Below are 25,252 nucleotides of genomic sequence, written 5' to 3'. Positions count from 1 at the left end.
ATGTATGGTTAAGACGAGTGTGTGTGGTGGTGTAATACACCTTTAATCCAGCCTCCAGGAGACTGAGGCAGGAGGATTGTGGCTCACAGGACATCTTGGGCTATAAAGAGTGTGTTGTATCTCTCACATACACAAAAATAGCCCCAAACAAGCAAAACAAAACAAAAAACAAACAAAAAACCCCACATCTATAAATCTAAGGAAAAACCAAGCACTGAATTTGAAGAATGTGGGAAAATAAGGTAGAAATATCTCAATCATAATTTCTGTACTTATGAAATGTGGAAAGGATAAAATTCTATGGAAAAAGGAGATACATAAAAACATTTTAAAGTGTTAAGAAGGTACATGGTGATCATGGCTGTTTCCCTGTGGGGGATGTCTCAGAGTGAGGGGCTATTTCCAGCCTCTTTGGGGAGGGGAGAGCTCTCAAGGAAAAGGACCTACAGACATTGAACTAAGCAGGTGGTGGAGAACTTGGACCTCAAGTCTTTGCTGGAAGGGCTGGAGGTAAGGCAGGAGAGACTCAAAGACTGTAAATCTAAAGACGGACAGTGGTGGGATCTTGGGTAGGACTTACTGGTGTGGAGGTTAAGGAGGGTCTCCTCATCATGCTTAGTGGACCATGACTCGGTGTCCTCAATGTCTTTGCTGCCGGTGGCTACACTGGGGGGCTCATCAGAGCCGGGGTTCACAGAAATCATGCTGCTCTGGGGAGAAGAACCCCCACTGGTCCGAGTCAGACTGAGGGTAGAGCCCCGCCGGCTGGGTTTGCGGCTGGCGCGGAGGGCCGGGATTTTGAATTTCTTGGTCTGAAGGGAAGAGAGGGAAAAGAGGGACGTCAGAAAGGGTGGATGAAGAAAGGAAGGGAGAGGGGGAGAGAGGAGGAAGGAGGGAGCAGGGGGGAGCAAAGAAGGAAGGAAAGGAGGAGGAAGTGGCATTTCTAATCCCCGTGGAGATCCACGTGAAGGGTCAAAGGACACTCAGTTCCTCCTGGCTCCTTGTAAACATCACGGACACATGCTGGACCTGGAGCGGCCGGCTGACCGTCACCAACCAAGATGATCAGAAGACATGCCTTTCTCTGTGTGTCACTGGAAGTGCCCTTGGCCCTGTACGGGTGATTCTTCATGCCACCTAAAATGCCATGCCGATGGTAGAGACGCGGGAAAGCTCAGTGCAGGCCCGGCTGCAATTCGATAACCCAACAGAGATGATTATATTTGAAATTTCATGTGTGTGAATGTATATGGTACTTGTGCGTGCGTGCATGCGTGCATGTGCGTGCGTGTGCGTGTGTGCATGTGCGTGCGAGCGTGCTCCATCATTCTCCACCTCATTCCCTTGAGGCAGGGTCTCTCACTGATCCTCCTGTCTCCACCGCTCTCCCCACAGTGCTGGGGCCACAAGTAGGTGGTGGGGATTTGAACTCGGGTCCTTATGCTTGTGTGGCCTGCCTTCTTACTCATGGAGCCGTCTCCCCACTCCAGACATAATTTTTCTTGAGTGCTTTCAGAATGAAAGTGCTGCAGAGATTCACATTGGTGTCATGTTTGTGTGGCACTCCTAATGTTTAATGCCCTAGGAAGGAAGGCGGCAGGGAGCAGAGGGGATCCTGAAGGCCACACCAAGATTTGAGACCATGACACCAGGTGGGGAGACTTACACTCAGCGGGCTTGCTTCCGGGAGCCAACTTTACGGAAGCAGAAGTGTTACTAATTTCTATTTATTTATTTATTTATTTATTTTTTTGAGACAGGGTTTCTCTGTGTAGCTTTGCACCTTTCCTGGATCTCACTTTGTAGACCAGGCTGGCCTCGAACTCAGAGATCGGCCTGCCTCTGCCTCCCGAATGTTTTAGGACCTTGAATATAGGCGGAACTGTTCTGCATTACAAGTGGGGAGGGATTTCTTGGTTGCACAGAGGAAGGGAAAAGGCGATCACAGAAGAGGAGAGGGGTAAGGCTTTGCCTTCCCATTTCTTCCTTTGCTTTGCTCCCTTCCCCAAGTTTTCTGGCAACATTTTGCACAAACAGAAGGTGGCTTCGGCATGCAAGAGGCTGGGGAACTGGAGTTTGGACTGGGTTTGTCCAGTTCTCTAAGGCAGTGCCTAGGTTACAAAATGGAGGTGATGGGAGGATTCAACAGCGAGAGCTGACGTCAGGAGGCGTCCCTTGTCCTGACTTTGCAGCTGGGCCAGGAGCTTGTTAGCCTGACAGGACACTTCAGGCCCCCCTGCCACCCTGTGAACAGAGGATGTCAGAGCTCAGGGACAGCACCTACATGCAGAGGTCACCCTTCCTGCTTCAGGAGCCCCTTCTGAGTCCCTGGTGCTGGAGACAAGACTCTTCAGACCAACGCCATTGTTGAAGGTTTAACAGAGTGTGTCTCGGGGCGACCTGGGGTCTTGCAAGGAGCCCTGGACTCAGAGCCAAGGGACTGGATCACCCTGTCTCAGCTTCCTCATTTATAGAACGGAGGGGATGGACTGAGGTGTCCACAAAAAGGACCTTTGTAACTGCCATCCACGGTGCATTTTCTCTGAGCTGGGATTTCATCTTGTGCTCCTAAAGCTGTCATTAATTAACATTCAATTAACCACCCCAGCCAGGGGACCCAAGTGAAGGGCTGACACTTCTGATTAATTGAGCGGGTTGGAAAGAAAATGTTGGGGGAGATGTGATGGGCTTCAGCATGTCATTTGCCCTTTATCGAACTGACTTTCCCTGACTGAAATCCCCAGGTGCCTTTTCTGGCTTTCACAGTTTGCTCAGGAGTGATGTGACCCAGCTGCCATGTTCTGCCTCTGGAGGGACTAGCTTTTTTTTTTTTTTTTTAATAGGAGAAGTTTCCCATGAGTGAATCCTTATGCTTTCTAAGAAGCAGGGGTTAGATGCCATGGGAAGACATATTTAGCCACCCATGGTGTTTTTTTGTTTTGTTTTGTTTTTCGTTTTACAAATTGAAAGACTTCTATAGGAAAAACAAAACAAAACAAAACAAAACCTAAGTGTTTGGCTTTCATTCAAAATAATAAACCCTGTCTGGGCTCCTGTTTGCATGTGGTGATGTGAGTCTCTCAGCCTTCCCTTTGGCTGGGCTTCATTTTGCCACAGACTTCACCGCTCTCTGCTCCCTGCTGTGTTCCACACCTACCAAAAACCCAGTGGGGACTGTTGGCTAGGGTATCTTTTCCAGATCTCCACTCTACAGAGGGGTAAACTGAGGCCAGGTGAGAAGAAAGGGCTTGTCCAGAGTCACAAAATGGAAGGAGCCAAAGTGGCTGCTGGCACCCCCAGAGTGGACCGTCCACACACTGGCACCAGGGTGTGACCCGAGTGCTCTGCGGGACATTCAGTGTGAGGATTCCACAGCAGGCTGTGCTGAACATTCTGGAGGACACCTTTTTTTTTTTTTTTTTTAAATCCTGAGGCTCATCGCTCCTGCTGCGTTGTGTGTCTCCAGAGAAGGAGGCACACAGTGTCTCCATAGCAACTTTGTGTGAGAAAACAAAGGCTCTTGCTCTTGGGGTCTTCGGAATGGGAGTGTGACTCTGAAGAACCTTGTGTTTAGCACAGGCCCAAGGTGAATGCTAGCCCAGCTGTGTGACCCCTGCAGGTCACTTCACCTCTCTAAGCTCCAACAACGCCTCCCCTCCGTGTAAGAACAGTGCCCTATGGGACATCCAGAAGGTTTCATGGAGTAAGACTGAGAGAGATTGGCCCTTTGGTCAGTGTGCTGGGAAGGGCTTGCACATGGTGTGTGAGTGTGTGTGTGTGTGTGTGTGTGTGTGTGTGTGTACGAAAAGTGCCATGTAGGTCCCAGAGATCAAATTCAGGGCATACATTTTGGCTGTAAGCCTTCTTGCCTGCTCCCATTTTTATACTTTTCAGTGAGTTTGCACATCCTTTCTCTGAGCTTCTCACTAACCATGTGGTAGGTGGGGTGGGCACTGTGGTAGGTGGGGTGGGCACTGCATGGTACTGTATTGGTTCTGTGGGTGAGGGCAAGGAGCTGTCTACACCCCAGCTGCATAGCTGAATACTCCATCGAAGAGCAGCTTTGTTCCTTATTGTCACTATTATTTGGGTGCCTGTTTGTTGAGTAGATGGACTTAGGCTTTGGGGATAGGCATAGCTTTGGGTTGAAGATATAACAGACTTCAGAATGCCTTCTTAATAGTGAATATACATGTGGCTTGGAAGAATAGCCTGTCTAGTGAGTGGAGAGAGGGAGGGAGGGAGGGAGGGAGGGAGGGAGGGAGGAAAGACATGGGGGCTATTGATTAAAAGATAGAGTGAGGTGAGTCCATTTCCTTCTAGTCACATCTTACTAAGCAGGCGCCCATCCCCCCTTTCCCTCTCTCCTCTTCCCAGTGTGTCTGGCCAAATGTCATTTTTCCTATAATCCCCAGATAACCATTTTAATTAAAATTTACCAAAAAAAAAAAAAAAAATCAATGGCATGTGGTCTTTCCTTTGCTTGGGAAACCATCTAGACGTATAGAAATAACCCTTTCCCCATCAGAGACTGGCTGTGGGGTGCATGTTCCTTTCCCTGGCTGGGGCCTGGGCTCTCAGGGTAGGGTGGGCTCCTGGTTACCTTGGGCGCTGTGACGAAGTGATCCCACCTCTGCCCCATGGACTTGTCCTTGTTGACCTTCTTAATTGTGCTCTTGCTGCCTCCTGGGTCCCTGTGTGAGCAACAGCTTAATGAGTTTTCGGTTTGCAGACTCTTGGTTTATTACAAACCCCCGCCCCATCTTAAAGAAACACAATAAATTCAGGCTGAATGGGCTCTAGCATGATTTTTCTCTCCCTACTGTTTTTTTTTTAATTTATTTTTATTTTTATTTTTTTATTTTAATTTTTTTTAGGGGGAGGGAGTTCACCATAGGTGAGGCTGGAGAAAACTACCTGAGGCTAAGAGATACCACCCTTTCCTGGCTGAGGACTGTGTGGGATGGGGGAATATTTGCATATATTCTGGATTTATTTGCATTCTGGACTTGGACACTTTTATAGAGTCCAGGGTGAGGTTGCAGTTACGCTGGGGGTGGGCGAAAAAAGTGTCTTCCTTTCTGCACCTGTGCCTTGTCCCTTGATCACCGCCACCACCAGGGGGAGCACTTCTGAGTATCTCAGAGGCAGTGAGACTGGATTTTCTCCCATCCCAATCACCCCCCCCCCCCAACCCCCGCCAGGGTGGGAGTGGGTGGGGAGAGTGAAATCACTCGTTTTCAGCTTACTGACCAGAGATACTGAGATCTTCTGTGCCAGATGCCTCTGGGCTCTCAGGAAATCGCTCTCCATCACAGGTCACCTTGAGCCAGAGTCATTATCACCTCCCTCTGCAGCTGAGGAGAGGACCAGAATTCCCCGGGCCTCTCCCTCGAATGGGTCCCTGCCCGTCGCTTACGCTGTAAGCTTGAACAATTTTTATTAGAGTGCCCTCCTCCTCCTCCTCCATGTAACTAAGTTTCAGGACTTACAACATCATACCCTTCCCTCGTGGCCTGGAAACCTTCTGGATAAGAGACCAAAGTCCCAACAGGCTCTGTGGGTGATTTCCTGCACCCCAACAACAGACATGTTACCAAATTTGCCATGCTGGCATTTTTGAATGAGATATGTTACAGGCACTGTTTATCACTATAACCCCTCCAATGGACCCAAGCAGACTCATAACACTTCTGGAACAAAGTAGGTAGATACTTATACTCAGTGAAGGATTGGGATTCTATGTTAAGTCTCAGTTTGTTTCATTTTAGTTTAAGTCCGATTTTTGTGGCCAAATGAGTTATGAACAAGCTGAGTTTTTAGAGCCGTTAGATTTTGAATTTCATGGTTATGGGACCTTGGGTCCTTATTGATACACAAATGAGGAATCTTACTGTGTGATATAACTTCTTATATGATCAATCAATTGGCTTATCAAATCCCTCTATCCTTTCATTCTCTATCCATCTGTCTATCTATATATCTATCTATCTACCTATCTATCTACTGTCTATTTACCTTTCCATCCATCCATCCATCCATCCATCCATCCATCCATCCAACCATCCACTCAACTATCTACCCAACCACACACCCATTCACCCTTCCCTCCAGCCACAGTTATCCATTCACAGACCCACCCATCCACATTCCCATCCATTCATAAATTTCATTATCCAGCCATCCATACCTCCACACATCCATTTCCTTTTTAATCAATCCCCTTTTCTCTGAAAGATGAGTTTGGGTGTGTGAGACCTGTGAATTACTTGGCTGGACAGATCAAGGATTTGAGGAGATAAAGTGATCAAGGCAACTTTGATAGGTGGAGGCCGGGCACTCACAGTGTCTAGGCTTGTCAGGGTATGTCCACGTTATGGCTGTGGATCAAAGTATTCAGAAAGGGGACGGAAATGGTCAGATGAACTGGCTGGCTTCTCATGATGTGAGGTTCAGAGTAGCAGATCCACAGGCTATCACCAGTAAGGAGCCGGGCTCTTCTGCCCCTGAGGCAGGGCCTGTTGGGTGTGTAGTAGTTCACAACCATAACCCAAGAAACAGACCCCAGGGTGGGAGCCGAGCTGGGGTAGGGTGGGATGTGCCGCCAAGCTTTTTGTAAGGCTTTATGTTGATTACACAGTAAAAAGCTCTGAATAATTAACAGAGAAGTTCATTTGAGACGGTTCTGCTTGCTTGTCCCCCGAGGAATCAAATTAGGGAATATTTAAAATCCAGCCAGAGGAAGGAGCAGAGCTCCAGCCTCCAGTGTTTAAACAGCGGCTTCTTCCGAAGCCTGATTTCAGGCTGAGCAGTGGGCGGCTTTGGTGGGCTTTGGTGTTCCGCGGTGTCTTTCATGACCACGGGGCTTTTGGCTTCCTCCTTTGCTAAGGCAGCCCCTGCTGAGCTGCCAGTGCCTTCTTGAAGTTCAAAAGCAACCTCCATCCCCTTTCAGAATTAAATCTGGGCCCAGGCGAGCTTTCGAAATCTTAAATATTCAGGTCCAATCAGGAAGATAGAAGCCTTCCGCTAATGCCGACTTCCAAGGCGACCTGAAGTCTATTGCAACTTCAAGCGGCAGGCTAAATGAACTAAAGACGCATCCAGATCCCTGCAGACCTGGCGAATCCCTCCGCACTCCCTCTGCAAAGCTATTGATAAAGGAGAGGCCAGGTTAGGCAGAACCGGTCTCTCTGATGTTTCCTTCTCAGTAGCAAATAAACCCAAAAGGGAGATCAATAGGCGGGGAGGAAGGATCAAAAGCAGCCGGAGCAGGGAAGTCCACTCGCTGCACCCACCTCGCTGCAGAGGCTAAAAGCCAGTTGGCGAACCTTCCCTATTAGCGCTGTTCACCAAGTGGAACCCCACTTCCCCGCCCCACCCCCCCGAAGTCGGGTGTGTCTCTGTGATTTGCTTTGTTATTTAAAAAAAAAAATGCATGAACCATAGAGTGGCAGGTGGCTCGTTGGGTGGATGGATGCTTTGCCAGCCAGTCTTGAAGGCAGCAGGTTCTATGCTCTGCTGATAATGGGAGTTTGGGTTACACAGAACCTCCGTCCTCCTGGCTCCCTGCATTGCTATAATGAGCAAGGCTCCGGTGTTGGGTGTGGAGGCTGAGCCAAAGGCCGTTTCAGAGGTGGGGAGGAGGAAGTAAATTTAGCTCATTTAGCTGATCTGACTGCGGTCCCGGGACCTCAGGTGATCGTCCTTTTGTATCAGAACCTGTTGTTCTGCTGGAGTCTGCCTGACCCCGCCTTCTATGTGTGTGATTTGTACAGAGTTATTTAGCTTCTCCTAACCTCAGTCCCCGTCTGTACCGTCTGTAAGATGGGGCTAAGGAAATGAGCCGAGCCACTAGATTGCTGTGGATGTGAAAAGAAATGGGTCTCAAATGGGTGAATCTGGGTCAGCTGTTAAAAAGAATAACACGCTTTCATCCATGGGGATCTTGGTGTGGTTTGAGAAGGGGCTGGCTCTGGTGGCAAGGGAGGTAGGGCCGGCAGCTCTCAAGGGGAGAAAGCTATGATTTTCAGACCGTAATTTTCCCCCTGCTGATGCTTTCTGGGGCACCCGTTTCTCAGAAATCAAGGGGAGAGAGCGCTGGGCACAGGCTCATCTCTTTAAACTGTATCCTCCGAGCAGATTTTGTTCTTGGCGGTCACTTGACAATGTCTATCCGTCAGGGCAATCAGAGCAAATTTCTCAAACACTCTCACTTTCCCAACTCCAGTTCGGGGTAAAGTGTGCGCTTCTCAAGATGAGCATCGTGTGGGCTCCTTTAGGATGTGCACTGGGCTCTGCGGCTGAGGGCGAAGAGATGCTGATTCCACACCAAGGAGGCTGCCGTGGTCCAAGCCAGGTAGCCCTGTCCTGCTCCTTCAGAAATAAGGTGACTGATGATTGTGCTGTGTTCTTCTGCTCCTGAGGTGTTGGCTTGAGCACCAGAGCGGGGAGGGATGCCACTGTGTTGGCTGGGAAGAGCAGAGTGGGGGGTAAATCAGGTATTTCACCCAGAATGCCCATCCTAAGAGCGTCTTCCTTGGCGATCATACTGAAAAGCAAGCCCCGCCCACTACTGTCATAGCTCCCATCAGATGCCTCGCAATTGTGCTTGTTGCTATTGGAGGTTTTTAAAACTTCCATTTATTTTTATGAGTATGAGGGTTTTGCTTGCATATATGCCTGTGCACCACATGCATGCCTGGTTCCTACAGAAGTCAGGAGAGGGCGTTGGATCCCCTGGAACTGGAGTTAGAGATGGCTTTGAACCACCATGGGGTTGCTGGGAACCCAACTCTGGTCCTCTGTAAGAGCAATAAGGGCTCTTCCTCTCTGCCATCTCTGTAGTCTTGAAGATTATCTTGATCTTTGCATGTTTGCTATGGATTGCATCCTCCAGCCCCTTCCCTGGGATGGAAGCTCCAGCGGGCAGTGGTACGGCCCACTTCCTTTACTGTGATATTCCCAGCAGTGGTTGGGAATGGTCCCACATGACAAAGAGGGAACCCCATTTAAAGATAAAAATAGTCAAATTAGAAAGTTGCTTATTTTGTGTGCTGTTCAGAATCCTGCTGCCTTTTTCACAATGACGAAAACTTAGATCCTGGAAGTGTAGTTGCTGATAACCTCCGAGGCAGAGGTTCAAATGGGGAAGGGTTCTTCTTCTGTTAGGTCAAAGAGCCCACGTTTGCACACATTCTGCATCTGCAAAATTGCACATTCAGAATGGCTTCCCCAAACTATTTTATAAGAGAAAACTTACTCTGTATTTCAGGTTGGCTCAGACTCTGCAGGGTCATGTTCTGGAAGCCTGTCCCAAGCGGGTGGTGCTGCTGTGGCTTCGGAGCCCTTAGGAGGAGGTGGCGCTATTGGTAGCAGGAGGTCACTAACCCTGAGTGTCTAGACTCTCCATGAAAGTTAGGTTTAGTGGGAGCTTGCTAGAATGCATATTCTCAGGCCCCACCCAAACCCACAGCCTCACGGCACCACGGTCTTCAGTTACTTCACTATATCCGTAGGTTGAGAAGCCTTGCACTCATGGGAATGTTCTACAAAGTGTAAAACAAGCAGCATCTGCGTGACCGTTAGCCAGTCTTCGTCCCACCTGGCTTTCTGACAAGGCCCATGTCGACTCTCTGGGACAGCCTGAGGTAACAAGGCTTAGATAACCAACGCTGCATGGTAAACCAGTGACAGCTGACTCCCCTCTCTGCTCCTTGAGGCTTGCCACTAGTGAGAGCTGGTGTGGCTTTTCTCCCCGGCCTGCATGTTTGCCCAGTCACCATGGATATCATCTGTTGGTAGTAGAACTCTCTTTCTTTCTTTCTTTCTTTCTTTCTTTCTTTCTTTCTTTCTCTCTCTCTCTCTCTCTCTCTCTCTCTCTCTCTCTCTCTCTCCCTCTCTCCCTCTCTCCCTCCCTCCCTAAGATTTATTTACTTAGGTATATGAGTACTCTACTTGCATGTGGTGCCTGCATGACAGAATAGAGCATCAGAGAGAAGAGGGCGTCTGATCCCATTACAGATAGTTGTGAGCCACCATGTGGTTGCTGAGAATTGAACTCAGGACTTCTGGAAGAGCAGCCAGTGCTCTTAACCGCTGAGCCATCTCTCCAGCCCCCTTACTTTCTTTACTAGCTTGAGGTCTCAGCGATGCTGATGAGCACACCTCTATCAGCTCTTTCAAGTAGAGATTTTTATCTTCAATGACTGTCACAGAATGAACATTCACTGTGTTTCTAGACATGAGCTTGCCCAGTCTTAGGAACAACTCTTTGGGGTCAGCAGTCCATTTGATAGGCGATGAAATGGAAGCTAAGAGGTTACGTGACTTGCCTGTGATCACACAGATAGCAAGTGGCAGGGTGTGGACTCATCTAGGCTGATGTCCAAACTCCACCTTCTCCTTCAGTATTGGGGACTGAAGCGAGGGCTTTTGTCTTGCACACGATTGACACAGGCACTGGCAAAGATGTATACTCCAGGGCTCTGTCTAGCCTTCTGTTTTGAGATGCAGTCATGCTAAGTTGCCCAGACAGTCCTTAAACTTGAAATCCCCCTGCCTAACCAGTCTACTTAGCTGTGGTTATGGGTCTGGGATACCAGGCTGAACTGATGCCCCAACTCTTGATCCTGGTCATTCAAAGTCACCTGGGTTTTAGGAAAATACATTCCAGACCTGGGAAGTTGATGTGATGGCATGGGGTGAGACCTCAAAGATGGACTAGGCATCCAGGAGAAGGTGTCCTGCTTTCTGGCTCACTGAAAAGATGTTTTCATGTACTTTCTAGGGAACTCAACCCCATAATTAACAGCAATAATAACATATATTTTTGAATCCTATATGGTGGTATGCTGGGGCCAGTTCACATTGGTTCTCATTGGCTCTTAAGAGCTCATACACATGGATTGTGTATTAGTCAAGGTTCTCTAGAGTAACAGAACTTATAGAATGAACCGCTCTCTATGTATATAGAAATTATTTATTAGAATGACTTAGGGCTGCACTGTAGCTAATCCAACAATGGCTTGGTATGAGCAGGAAGGTCCAAGAATCTAGTAGCTGTTCACTCCACAAGGCTGGGTGTATCAACTGGTCTTCAGTCTATGCCAGAATCCTGAAGAATCTGGCTCTAATGTCAGTGAAGGGATGGACTTGCTACCGAGAGTGAGGGCAAGCAGGCACAGAGCAAAAGCTTTCTTTCACGTCCTTATGTAGGCTTCCAGCAAATGGTGTGGCCCACGGAGATGTGTTTTCCCAGCTCAAAAGATCTGAATTAAAGGTGTGTCTTCCCACCTCGTAGATCAGATTAGAAGTAGTACATCCCTCACAGGTGTGACCCTCTGTTGGGATTTTCGTTAATTTCAGATGTTGTCACATTGACAACTAAGAATAGCCACTACAGCTTCTCAGCTCCAAGTTCAACCACACCACACATGGGGTGGAAATCAGCCATGGTGGGGTTTTCACATATTTATACTATGGCGATGGGCATTGTTATAAGTCATGGCTCTCTGGGCCCTGAGAACAGGTAACTTAAACCTTTACCAGCTTGTCTGCCACCACCGGTTAAAAAAAATCCCCATATGGAGAGAAGGTTATATTAGAATAATCGAACTCCACCAAATACCCTGACTCCTTGTGGATATCTTTCTGGGTGGCCTCTCCTCCTCTGGTGGCTGGGTCTGGTCCTGGTTCTGTCTGTCAGGAGCCAGGCCTGCTTAGATTCTCAGTGGATTCTGCCTGATGAGTCTTGGTAAAACACTGGCTCCCATTGTGAGCACGTTTTTGAGAACAACCGAAGGCATTGTAGATAGACCTTCCTATCATCCCAACCCAAGACCTGCTTGATGGGCTTTCTTCCATGTGTGAGAAAGGGCATCCATATGTCAAAGGAAAACACTGGGGCGGGTGACTAGCTGGGAGATAAAGCCCTATCAGGCATCCATGGGCTTGGGACCTTTTGTCTTTAGGAAGTACAAGCAATCAGCTGTGGGGAAAAAAATTACATGTTGCTTTGACCTAGTAAGTCATGTTTCTCAGAACCCAGTCCCAAGAAATCTTTGCAAGTGGGCATGAAGGAGATGCAGCAGAGAGTTCTATGAAGCGTGACGTGCCATGCCAAGCATGTGAGAACAGCAGCTGTCCACAGGGCTTGACGGGAGAGAATCCCCTGCTGGTTATTCTTTACCATGGTGAAAGACTATAAGCTTTGTGTGGAGCACTGTGGAGAGATGGCTGTGAGTCACCGCTGCTGCAGCTGTATTTGTGTGTCGTCACAAGGGCAAGAGGCACCTTACACCCTCAGCAAGGGATTTACACTCTAAGGCAGGGATTTCCGAGGCGGTGTAAAAGCTTCCATGCCTTATGTATGTACTTATGAGGTTTGGGGGAGGCTTTTGCAAGAGAAAACTGCATCCACTTTTATAACTTGGGCAGTTGTGTTTTAAAGAACTACAGATGATGCATGGAAAGTAATTTTCATGAATTAATTTTTGGTGTGTGTGACGGATGCCTGCGTGTCTGTGTGTATGTGGGTGTGTGTGGAGTGCACTCATCTGTGTGGGTGCACGCAGACGCCAGAGGCTAATACTGGATGTCTTCTTCTATTGCTCTCCACCTGATTTTTTGAGACAGGATCTCTTCCTGAGCTCGAAGTTCAACATTTCAGCTGGACCAGCTGGCCATTGAGTCCCTGTCTCTGCTCCTCAGTGCTGGGACTACAAGGCCTGGGCATGCAGATGAGGGCTACTGGTGACATGGGACACGGGGAGCCGGTCTGTTTGACTCAGCCTGGGTTTCCACAGTACAGATCCAATCCCTCAAGTTGGGGTTCTTTACCATCTTATGTTGCTGTTGTTTCATTCTGGCAAACAACATTCTGGGACTTCCCAAAGATGGTGTCTCTACCAGCTGAAAACTGTCTACAGGCTGAAAACTGTCTCTTCAGCTCTTGAAACAGTGACCTCAGAGCTCTGGCATAAGTCATCCCTGTGGTGGTGACATGGCTTACATTTTCATGGCTTATTCAACATTCTCTAGAGTTCCCATCTGGGTATATGTACCCAACTGCTCTAGAACCAGGAACAAGTAAGTACCTTAGATGTAAGTGGGGAAATAACCTTTAATATATATTTAAAAAACCAACAGAGCAAAAATGAAACCAATCAGCCAAACAATGACCCAACCAATCAACCAACCCACCAACAAACCAATAAACCAACTCAACCAACTTACTCATTAACCAACCAATGAACCAACCTAACCAGCTTGCCCACCAACCAACCAACAAACCTACCCAACCAACCAACTTGCCCACCAAGGAACTGATAAGCCATCCCAACAACTTACCCATCCACCAACCAATGAACCAACCCAACCAGCCAACTCACTTACCAATGAACCAGTGAACCCATGAACCAACCCAAGCAAGCAAGCAAGCAAGCAAGCAAGCAAGCAAGCAAGCACAATTCCCTGGGCCAAAAGAGAAAAATAAGAACAAAGAGCAAAAGTGTGTGTGTGTGCGTGTGCGTGTGCGTGTGCGTGTGCTGTGTGTGCGTGTGCTGTGTGTGTGTGTGTGTGTGTGTGTGTGTGTGTGTGTGGTGGGGGAGTGACAGAGATAGAGAAGCATTCAGAAATGCTGAGGAGACACAGTAAGATCATGAGGAGGAGGCCTGGAAATAAATCTGGTTGTGGCCCAATTCTATTCTGTAGAGTAAATGTTCCCCCACTGTGCCCCATTTAAAGCTACCAGTGTGTTGCCACATGGCACCAGAAAGAGATGCTTGTGTGCAATGGACTCTGGAGAGAGTGTAGGAGCTGGCTCCAGCTTACCTGGGTTTGGATCCATAGAGCATGTCAACTCCTAAAGCAAGTCACCCAGCAAAAACACCAAAGGGGGGGTGAGTGGGAAGGATGAGATCCCCACCCCTTACCACCCAGGTGAGTGCTGGTTTAGGGTAGGCTGCAGGGCTGCGGGCCTTACTTGGGGTTCCAGCAGGCAATCAAGGGCCTCATGGTATGGTGGGTGTAGTCGATAGTCAGGGCCTCTAAGAGCCAGTGGAGCGCACACAGCTGCCGGTAGAGGGCATCCCTGCAGAGACAGAGGATCCTTTTAGAACAACGTGCATGGAGATCACAGCCAGGCTGCGCTGGCTTCAGTGAGTGCGCTGGCACATGGTGAGTGTTTTGCACACATTGCACACCAGGGCACTGGAGTTCAGAGGGGTTAGGGAAGCCACCCAGTCATGCCATCAAGCTAGTGCATCCTCTGAATTTGTTCCTCTGAATTTGTGTGTGGTGGGTAGATTTTTCCCCTAGCTGGAGGTCATGACTCAGGCAAATAAAAATGAGAATTGGAGGCAGTTAATATCCCACCGATGTCCAGTCATTTATTTTATTTTAAAAAATGCAATAAATAGCCTGGGGGTATAGGAAAGCCTGGAGACGGGAAACAACATTAACTGGGTTGAAAAACACACTGAGCACCTTATTTGAAAATGAACGAAAAACACGCCTTGACAATCCGTCTAATGGGCATTTCTGATCGTTTGGAGACCTTATGCTATCCACAGCAAACCAGACATTCACTGGTGTGCTTTTTTCCATATTATTTAAAATTCCCAACAACCTGATGGGGAATGAATTATTGTCTCCATTCTAGAGAAGGGGAAACTGAGGCCCAGAGAGCACAGCGAGTTTTGCTCAGGATCATGCTACTCATCATGTTAGGCAGAGATGGCATTTAAATGTTCGATTTAATGCCCATGGCAACATGATAGACTGTTGTACCTGGGAGAGACCTGAGGCTCAAAGAGGGCCAGTGAGTTACCTGAGGTCACACAGCTAGCATGGGTGGTGTCGAGGATTTGAACTGGAGAGTGATCGGCCCTAGAGACTGTGCCTTAGGGAGCTGAGCTCTGACTAGGTACTGATGAAGCCAGTGTCTGGCGGTCACTCTGCTGGTGAGTGAGGTCAGGAGAGGGTTAACCTGCTGCTTGTGGTTTTCTTGGAAACAAGGTGTAGTCCTGGAAGCCGCCCCCATCCTGCAAGATTTCTCATCCCGCACTAATGGAAAGGAGGCCTCCATTACCCAGCTTCGTGATAGCTCTTTCCTGAAACTGCACTATGCCCAGACCACTGATCCCAGGAGCAGGAAGGGATGTTTTCTCAGTTTCCAGTAAGATCTCTCCTCTCTTAGAGTTTCCCCCTGAGAGCCAGCCCTCCATTCATCCAGCAGAGCTGCCCCCACCCCAGCCTTTCTTGCTAGGGAGGGTGTGATTATCATGTCTAAGGACAACTAGCCACCCCAACCCGTGTGTGTGTGTGTGTGTGTGTGTGTGTGTGTGTGTGTGTGTGTCTTCCACACACACCCATCTGGATGAGGAAAAGTATTTTCCTTCTATAAGCAATTTACCACGTACAACTCTTCCTTCCTTTAGCACCATCTTGGGTCCCACTGCAGGTGACAGCATGGTTTGGTAGCTCTGCATTTAGACAATGAATTCAAAGTGTTGTGTGCCTGTTCCTGGGCTATAAGCCCCTTGATTCTCCCTCACTGTAATGTCAACAAGCTGTGAAAGGTTGGGACAAGGGACCCTGCAGGCCTAGGCTGTGGATGTGTAGGGTGGAGGTGGGGTAAACAAGGAGGTTTGTGCTGGGGATGAAATCAGCTTGTAGATGGAGTCATGGGACCTGTGAATGTCAAATCCATTCACTCTCTCCTTCCATTCTTCTCTGTTCTTCCCTCCCTTCCCTTCTCCTCCCTTCTTATCTTCTCCTCCCTTTTCCTTTCCACCTAGGATCTCTCAACCCATCCCTCTTTTATTCCCATCACCTCCATCCTAGTGATTTCGGAAAGTGCCCCAAACAAGTCAAAGCGGACCCTCTCCACCCTTGCTTGACGTCTCCAAACTCCCTAAACCACCTGTCCTGGGCTTAATTGTGGAGCTCGAAATTCTTCTGTTAAAACTGCAAACCCAATCCCTCCAAGTGAGTGTATTTGGAGATTCGGCCCTTGAAGGGGCACTTCACTTAAAATGGAGCCATTTTGGAAGGCTCTAATCCAGTCTGACTGATGTTCTTAGTGGGAAGAGGGAATATGTACACAAAGAGTCTCTGTGACTACAACACAGAGAAAGGCTGTGAAGAAACAGAGAGAGGACCGCTGTGTGGCCAAGGAGAGACCAGCCTCTTAGACGTCCAGTCCCCAGAACTGGGAGACAATAAACTCTATTTGTATTAAGGTCATTGGGAAGCCTTCCTTGTTCCCTCCAGGTCTAGGTTGGGATCTGTTCAAGGGTATCCCTACAATATGTCCCCCTGTCTCTACCCCTCAGGTCCCTGCTTTAGTACAGCTCCATACTCTTTATTGTCCTTGCTCTCAAGAACCTGCAGGCCACATGGTCATGGCCAGCGCATGGTTTGCTGCATGGACACAGATGGGCTCAGCATCTTTTTGGTTACTGAATGGAAGGTGGTGGGAACCAGTTTCTTTAGATCTGACATTTTCCCTGACCGATAGCTTGGGTGCAACTCTCACGCTCAGGGCCACTGAGATATAATGTGTAGTGACAGCACCACCCCAATAGAAACCGTGAACACCCCCAAGAGCAGCGCTGTTTTAATGGTTCACTTTCCATTGATTACTGTCATCCTTGAGTCTGGGCGGGGTACCATTGGCATCACTATTTCGTAGATAAAAGAAACTGAGTTATAAAGGACCACAGAACTCATCGAAGGTCAAAAGGCCAGCGAATGGCAGAGCTGGAATCTGAGTCCAGCCTCCCGAATCCCTGCTGATGTTTCTTGCCGTAGGGGAGAGCCATTTTTCAACAGGAAATGGTTTCATCTGATGGGTCTAGATCACTTACAAGGAGTCGGAAACTCGACACTCTCTCACCTCATCTGTAGTGAACAAACTTGGAAATAGGCAAAACAAAACCTGGAAGCATGCTTGCTAGAGATCTGCCTTTTCTCTCCAGGTCACAGAACAAACGCTCAGATTTAAAGAGAAAAACACTTGACTGTAAAGCACAGTTGATAAAATCTCCGCATGAGGTTGCACAAAGCTCATGTCCGCAATGCCTGGGCTCAGAACCTGAGAACCAGCAGCCACACACCTCAGCAAATACATTAGGAACCCAAGGGGTAGGGGTGAACATCCTGGGTGGGTGAGTGGGGGCGACAGTAGTTTCCTCTCACAGCCGCCAGACCGTGTGTACAATGCTGTTACAGCCATCTACGCCAGTGTTCAATGGCAGATCTGGACACAGGGTGTGGGCATGCCTTTATTGAACGGATATTTAGAAAAGGCTGCTAGGGACAGCCTTGTCATTGTAAAGAGATGGTAGGAATCTGTGTCTCAGTCCTCTAGATCGCCCCTCCCATTTTTGAAAGGTAAAAGCCAAGTCTCTCCTGGGGATGATGGGATCGATCCCCCCAGAGTTAATTCAGGATTATCAACCAGCTCTGGGATCAATTGCACTGGGACTGAGGGGCTAACCAGGCTCTCTCTGGTCTACCCTGGCTGATACTGTGGCTTCCAGCTTAAGAGACGACACGCAGAGCCTGTCCTCATGCCTTTCGGTAGACTAATGTTATGGTTAGAATGTGAGGTGTTCCCCATAGGCTCAGTGTTTGAGGTGGTCCCCTGACAATGGTGCTGTGTTGGGAGACTGTGAAACCTCTGGGACGTGATGACTAGATGGCAGATCAGGGCCCTGGGAGCTGTGTCTTGGCTTGGTTTGGCCTGAGTTCTTTGCTTTGTGATCAGCTTAGGCAGAAGCAAGTTTCCTGATGCACCTACTGCCTCACCTTCCCCTCTACGGTGGGCTGAATCCCCTCAAACTCAAGCCAGAATAATTTCTTCTTCCCTTACATTGCTTCTTTTTTCTTTTGTCTCTTTATAGTTTTTTAATTATTACATTAGATAATTAATTAAATAGTTAATGACACCAAGTAACTAATTAAGTAACTATTAAAATTTTTGATGTGCTGGGGATAGGGGGTGTGTTGTGCTGCACCTGTGTCCATCAGAGGACAAACTGTAATAATCAGTTCTCTCTTTCCACCTCGCAGGCTGTAGGGATCAAACTCAGGCCACCAGACATGGCAGCAAGGGCCTTTACTTGTCGGGCCCCATGTTACTTTTTGTTAAATATCTGTCACAGTAGAAAGAAAAAAAAATGACTAATACAACTGATTACAAAGATGCTCTAATTCATGGACAGATGGCTCAGTGGTTAAGAGCACTGGATGCTCTTCCAGAGGACCCAGGTTCAGTTCTCAGCACCCACATGGGGCCCACAACTACCTGTAACTCCAGCTCCAGGGGATCTGCTGCCCTCTTCTGGACTCTGAGGGTACTGTGTGCGCACCCAGAAACATGTTCGCAGTTAAAGAGTAATAAAATAAATCTCTGAAATACCCTGATTCCACCTCCCCCCCACCACACTCTTCAGTTTACATCCTCTGCACTTTGACTTGCTACTTCATCTTATTAACAAGTGGAGTCTCCCTCACTCCTTGTGTCTGGTCTGGTCTTTTGACGGGCTTGGTCAACAGAATGGTAGAGGGCCACTGTGCCTCTTGTGAGCTTAGGAAGCCTTGTGTTCAGGCCCTTGCTCTTAGAATTCCTCTTGGATATGGTGTGAACAAGCCCCTAGCAGCCTGCACTAGATGTTGAGAGATGCACCTGTCATTCTAGTCACCAAGCAACCAATCAAACCAAAGGCTGGTCCTGCCAAGACCAGCCAACCTCCAATTTACCCAACAGCTGGATACAGACACAGAAGCAGACCCAGCCAGAAGCAGCTAAGGGGGCTTCACCCAGCAATCTGTAGGCTTGGAAGCAATGAGAGAGAGCTCTAAGTCACTCCAAGTTGAGGAATACGTCAATGTTCTAGCTATTCAACATGGCCAGAACCTTTCACTAGCCAAGGAGAAGAAATGGCCATCAGTAGTTTATGGCAAGGGTTGGCACACTATAGCCAGTGAGTGGGTTTCTCATTTGTTTCTATAAAGAAAGCCTTATTGGAACACAAACAATACGACCCATCCTTGTCTCTTTCCTACTACAACTGTAAAGCAGTTGCAAGAGAGGCCAGAGGATGTGCAAAACCCAAGACATTTACTAGGTAACCCATAGAGTAACAATAAACACATTCCTATAACATGCACTGTGAGCTGACAACCATAATGATAACCTAGCCAATATACCTGAGCTTGGAGCCAGAGCCAGGCAATTAAGGGTCCCATTGCAAGACCTCTAGCAGGGTTCATCTACTACCGGAGTTCACTTTCCCCATTTGGCATTGATGGAAACAATTTCTGTTCACTACCCTTAAGGCTGATTGTGTTTAAGCCTCATTGTTCAGATCAAATGAATGGGGAATAGGACCCACTTTTCAAGGCATCTCTTCCCATCTCGTGATGTATGTGAATCTCATGCTTCCAGAGGGCGTATCCATGGGAACGGCGGGGAGACAGGAGAGTGCTTCCAAGAGACACTGAGCAATCACAAGGCCCGTTTTCCTGAGGGGATACTTTAAGGGTATCTGACTTAGACTGCCACTTGGGATGCTCATGATGAATAGGTCTACCGAGAAACCCAGATAATGTCAATCAAATGTAGGCGGGAGGCCAGTGGGATAAGGTGGGATTAACATGGACTATTAAGAAGGGATTCGGACGTGTTCAGTGTGTGCTGCCGATGACAGTGTCGATGGGTGATAATGAATGATGGAGAATGATGATGGTGGTGGTGGTGGTTCGTGGTGGTGGTGGAGTGGGTAATGGCTGCCTGCATCTTCCACCATGAACTAAGTGCTCTTATTAATAATCTTTACTATCTATCCCTGTAATTTCACTACTGAGTTACTCTTTGTGTGCAGGAGACTTGACTTTCAAAATACACCACGACTCCCCAGAGGCAGGGCCTTGAGATCGACTTTCTCAAGTGCACGTGAGGGGACCCTGGGGTGTGACATCAGACAGAGCTGGCTGAGAGCCTGGGAGGGTGGCATGCTGTGTGTGCTCTGTGACCAGGAAGAGCTGGGTCCACATCTTTGAGCTTCCACTTCCTTTTTTTTGCAGAGAGGGATGAGGACTTGCAGTAGGGTTCCAGGGAGGGCTGAGTGTGTGCGGTGTGAGCGGTGTGAGCGGTGTGAGCGGTGTGTGCGGTGTGAGCGGTGTGTGCGGTGTGAGCGGTGTGTGCGGTGTGTGCGGTGTGAGCGGTGTGTGCGGTGTGAGCGGTGTGAGCGGTGTGTGCGGTGTGAGCGGTGTGTGCGGTGTGTGCGCGGTGTGAGCGGTGTGTGCGGTGTGAGCGGTGTGAGCGGTGTGAGCGGTGTGAGCGGTGTGAGCGGTGTGAGCGGTGTGAGCGGTGTGTGCGGTGTGTGCAGAGTGGCAGTCACTACTGCAGAGACGGTGGGGACATAGTATGCAGAATGTTCTGTGCAGCGCTGCGGATGCCTTATCCTAAGGTAGAGGTTTCCAACACTGAGGTTGGAGGGGACATCTGTTCATGTCTGCAGACATCTGTGGTTGTCACAGCTTGCACGGTGAGGGTGCTATTAACATCTGCTGGGCAGAAAGCCCAGGATGCTGCTTTTAAACATCTAGTCCTACACAGGAGAGCTCTCCATGGCAATGAACTCTCAGTCTCCAGATGCCAACAGGGCTGAGGTCAGAGGTTATGTCTCTGCCTGAACTTTCCAGGTAGAAAGCTGTGGACTTAGACCTCTCGGAAAAGACAGGAGAAGAACTGGATGTCAAGGTTTCAGAAAGCAAGCGTGCACTTTGGAAGGTTGACTCGTCTGTGCAAGCCATGAGAGAGAGCAGGCCAGGCCTTTAGGCATCGGACCACAGAGACTTCCCTGGGAAATAGCTCTCTGAGCCTTTTGGGGGAAAAACCATGTCCCATGAGCTGAGATGTTTTTGTACAAGCCCTGCAGAGAGAACTCAAGACAGATTCTATCAAGCTTTGCAAGCTATTTTACATTTGAGCGTCTGGCTTGGTGAGGGAAGGGATGACTCCGGGCTCATCTGATTTGCTGCTGGGGTCTAATCCACCACATCTATGGTGTCTGTTCTCTGTTATTATTATTATTTTTTTTATGAGCCAGTTTTGCCGGCTCCAAGCTCCTCATCCCTTTCAAGAGGACAAAGGAGCAACTGAATGGCTCCTGACACGTAATCTGTGCTTACACGTGAGAGTCGGGCAAGGAGGGAGCCATGAGGCAGCTGTGGACTGGTGTGAATGGGCGCATAATGATGCCAGCCTCCATCTTCTTTAACTTTTCATCATCATAGGTACTGAGGGAAGAACACAGGAACAGAGTGAGTCATACATAGCAGCTTTAGACCTTACCTATGACAGAGTTTATTTAACACTCATTACTGGGCACCTACAGTGTGCCTGGAGATCATGCCAGCTTGCTGGGTGAGACTTCTAGAAGCCTATGAACAGAGCATATTAGAAGAAAACAACACTTGCCCCATCAGAGGAGCCAAGAAAATAAGCAAGGAGGTAAATCCTTTGTTTCAGAGACACCGTACCAGGTGTTGGAAATGCTTCCTCAAGAATAAGACAAGAAATACTTTTGTGTTCATTTTTCATTGTTGTGACAAGATACTCAAGTGAAATAGATTGAGAGAAAGGATTTGCTTTGCCTCAGAGTTTCAGTCTATCGTGGCAGGGAGGGGATGGTGGGTCAGCTTACCCTGCAGAGCAAGGGAGGAGAGGGGAAGAAAGAAAAGGTTGAGGAGGAGAGAGGAGAGGGAGGAAGCAATAGAGGGGGAGAAGGGGAGAGGGGTGGAGGAGGAGAGGGAAGGAGGAGGAGAGGGAGACAGAGAGAAACCTGTGGTGACTTGCTTTCTCAGTCTCCCCCTTTTATTCCATCTGGGCTCCCAGCCTGTGAGATTGTGTGGCCCACACTCAGGGCAGATCTCCCTTTATTAGCCGATCCTCTCGGGAAACCCTCTCCCAGACACACCCAGAGGTGGGCACTGCAAATCTCCTAGGCGTTTCTCAACTCAGTCATGTTGGCAACCAAGATTGCCTGGCACCCTCTCCCTCTCTGGCTGGGTTCTAGGAATGGTGTTTTGAAACCATATTTCAGTGTTGTTTTTTTTTTTTCTTCAGTCCTCACAGAGCAGGTTATCTGAGTTATAGAAAATTGTTTCCTTTCAAATATCCCTGCATCACAGGCATTTCCCCCCTTATAACTGAATTCGGCCTGTAGGTGTGTTTTAATCAGACTATTGTGTGTGTGCACATGTGTGTGCGAGTGTGTGTGTGTGTGTGTGTGTGTGTGTGTGTGTGTGCCTGCACATGCAACTTAATCAACCACCCATATTTTAAATTTGGGAAACTTCATGTAAAAATTGTAAAGCTTTGTTTGTTCGTTTGTTTTTTCCCTTTTTCGGAGCTGAGGACAGAACCCAAGGCCTTTCGACCATGTCACTGCTGAGCACCTGAAGATTGGGGTCACTGCTTGTTTGGGTGGGCTCATGCCCCCCAGGCTTGAGCACTGCTGGTTCCCCACTCACTGTTTCCCTTGAAGGGCTAATTGTTCAGGAGTCCCATGTAAGCACTTTCCATACAGGGTGGCTTCCACACTGGGATCACCCACTTCCAGCAATAACTATTGAATATATTCTCTGTGCAGGAGCAGCAGATGTAGCATCCAAGGAGACTGAGCCTCCCCTTTCCCTCCTGAGGCTTAGAGTCTTGTGGGGGCTGGGGGTGGGTGTGACCAAGCACACAATGGGGCTCAGTGTGTACAGGGAGAGTACAGAGTTTGACAGCATAACGTGGGCTGTAATCCCCTGAGGGAGCCATGACAGTTACAAAGAACATCACCCAGATTCACCCATAAACCTCCAGATGAGAGGTGGGTCCCCATACTTCCCCCATGTCCTTAGGTGGTGGCTCTGTGGTGGGTGGACTCAATAGAATTGGCCAAAAAGTGATGCCATGTCAGGGTTCGAGAGGGAGCGGCCTCTCCTCTCCTCCCTGCATCCTGGGATGTTGTCAGTACCTGCTCTGTGAGGAATCCCTTGGCCTGTGAAGAGGCTCACAGGGAAGGGCAGCAGGCCAGTGTGAGCCACCCTAGCTGATACCAAAGGGAACAGTGACTATCCTTTGATCTCAGTGTTCGTTAGTTTTGGAGTTGGCACTTCATGGCTGCAGTGACGGGATCAGAAAGAAACACTGATCTGAAATCTGAAGGTTGGATGGCATTAACTAGGCAACTAGAAGTGAGGACGGGCTCGTCCTGGGAGGCAGTAGTGGGAGGCAGTAGTGGGAGGCGTGTGGTCAGCGTGGCAGAGGAGGCTGGGCGCCAAGGCAGAAACAGGAGTCCATGAACAAGACTGCCTGGGCCTGCCTCTGTCTTTGTCCACCGAGGAAAGGAAGCCCTCGAGAGGGTGCTGTGGGGAGCAGTTTCTCATGCAAAGATTGCCTCAGGTCACGCTGGTACACACGTGAGGACCAAACACCTTCCTCTAGGGAATTTGAGGACAGTCTTGGGGTCATGGAGCTAATTAAAAGATAGCCCCAGAATCTAGGTGCCCCAGTTCCCGTGTCCATGGACTCCTTACTTGACACCAGAGCTGGAAAACAAACTAGAGAAGAAAAATCTCACCGGCAAACACATGGCCGTGTTCTGTCTTGCTGGCCTAACCGAGTCTCCCAGAGTAAACAGAAATTAACCCAGCCCTCATACTCCTTAATCTCCGGTTTGATGTCTTCTCTTGACTCCAATAGTAAGACAAATTCTACTCCCCCTCCACCTCTTCCAGCTGGATGGACAGCTAAAAGACAAGGTCATGGAGCCAGTGGGGAGGAGCGCTTGCTGGTGGGGACCTTGTGGGACCGGCTTGATTTCCCCTTTTCCTTGTCTAGTTTGTCAGACTTAAAACTTCCTCCTGGAATCACTTAGATGCTGAGATATGTAGGTGTGTGTGTGTGGCAAAAAATGCCCTTTTGCATTTTAAAAACAAAAGATCAAATACTTGGTTAGAAGACATTTGTGAAAGAGCGTTTGCATTCTTGAGACCTCTGTGTTAGAACTGTATTTGTAGAAGGTAGGCTCTTAGATGTGGGCTGCCTTCATAGAAAATAAGATTTCTATGCAAAAATATGAGGAGTTTAGTTAACGGAAGCCCAGAGAGATCAAAATCATTTTGTTGTATTACAGTCCCTGGCGGCCACTGAACATGTTTTATATGCTGTGGTCTGTGCTCAGCGGAGCATCATTTCATGTAATCCCCACAGTAAGCAAGGGGGTCTGGTACCATCCATCTGGGTAAAATAAAGGAAGGCCTGGAGAGGTACAGTAAATTATTCAAAGTCCAGCAGTTGTATAGGTGGAGTCAGAACTTGAATCTAGGTCCTAACTGTGCTCTTGACTATGTCCCTGTGTAGACAGTCTCTTCCTGCTAACTTAGAAAGCAAGGCCCACTCTTGCGTTTGATGCTGCACTCATGGAGTGGGGAGCCATATATTTTATTTTGTGCAGCTCAGAAGCCTACCAGATGAAACATAAACAGACCAATGAAAGGAGTGACTGCGTGCATATTTGAACTTATTAAACTTTAAATCATGTCTCGCATACCCCAACATGGACCAAAGGAGAGAGAAGGGGTCCTCTGACTGTGGATTAAAGCCACATCCACATAAGTGGGATGTTCTATGTGGCCTCTTCAACATTCTCCTCTCCTTATGTGGTGCAGCTTGGGCAGCTTGCTCATTAGAATACAGTTTCTGCAAAAAGGAGCCAGGGCTTTACTCCTGTTATCCTACAGTGAGGCTGCCAGCTGAGAGGCAGCACTGGGGGTCCTGGGCTTGGGGAGAGTGATGGGCTCTGGGTAGAAGGCAGAGTTAGCACCAAGGTCTTGGGACTATCATAGAAAAGGAAAGACCCCAGGGTCACTGACCGTCTCTCTCTGTGTCCAATGAGAAAATTTAAATGGTTGTGACCCTGAACATACTGTGCATGACTTTTGGCCAGAGACAATGCATGGAGAGCTTGCTATGAGGAACGATGTGGTTTATGTTTTCTGCGGTGTTGGGGATTGAACTCCAGTTCCTGTGAATGCTGGGAAGTACTCTCTCACTGACCGACACACCCTCTTGGGGAGGGTAACCTCTAACCTCATACAGCAGCTGGGAAACTGTGATTGATCACAGTGGATTGCGTACTCCCTCATAGTGAAAGGAGATGGCTTCGAATGTTTTCTACTCAAACTAACA

General features: G+C 48.5%; 1 protein-coding gene across 1 annotated transcript in view; it reads right to left on the bottom strand.

Moving 5' to 3' along the window:
* Positions 1 to 25,252, bottom strand: part of Ccdc60 (coiled-coil domain containing 60) — a 60,132-nt gene that overhangs the window by 18,069 nt on the left and 16,811 nt on the right. Inside the window, exons 6-9 of the mRNA XM_036171662.1 lie at positions 21,202 to 21,309; positions 13,982 to 14,089; positions 4,604 to 4,694; positions 581 to 812 (exon numbers count right to left, since the gene is read on the bottom strand). Coding sequence (XP_036027555.1) covers positions 581 to 812; positions 4,604 to 4,694; positions 13,982 to 14,089; positions 21,202 to 21,309 — 539 coding nt within the window. The remainder of the gene's footprint in view (positions 1 to 580; positions 813 to 4,603; positions 4,695 to 13,981; positions 14,090 to 21,201; positions 21,310 to 25,252) is intronic.

Source organism: Onychomys torridus, chromosome 22 (genome assembly GCF_903995425.1).
Source record: "Onychomys torridus chromosome 22, mOncTor1.1, whole genome shotgun sequence".
NCBI lineage: Eukaryota > Metazoa > Chordata > Mammalia > Rodentia > Cricetidae > Onychomys > Onychomys torridus.
The sequence above is the reverse complement of the archived record's forward strand: the minus strand, read 5'-3'. Positions and strand labels throughout refer to the sequence as shown.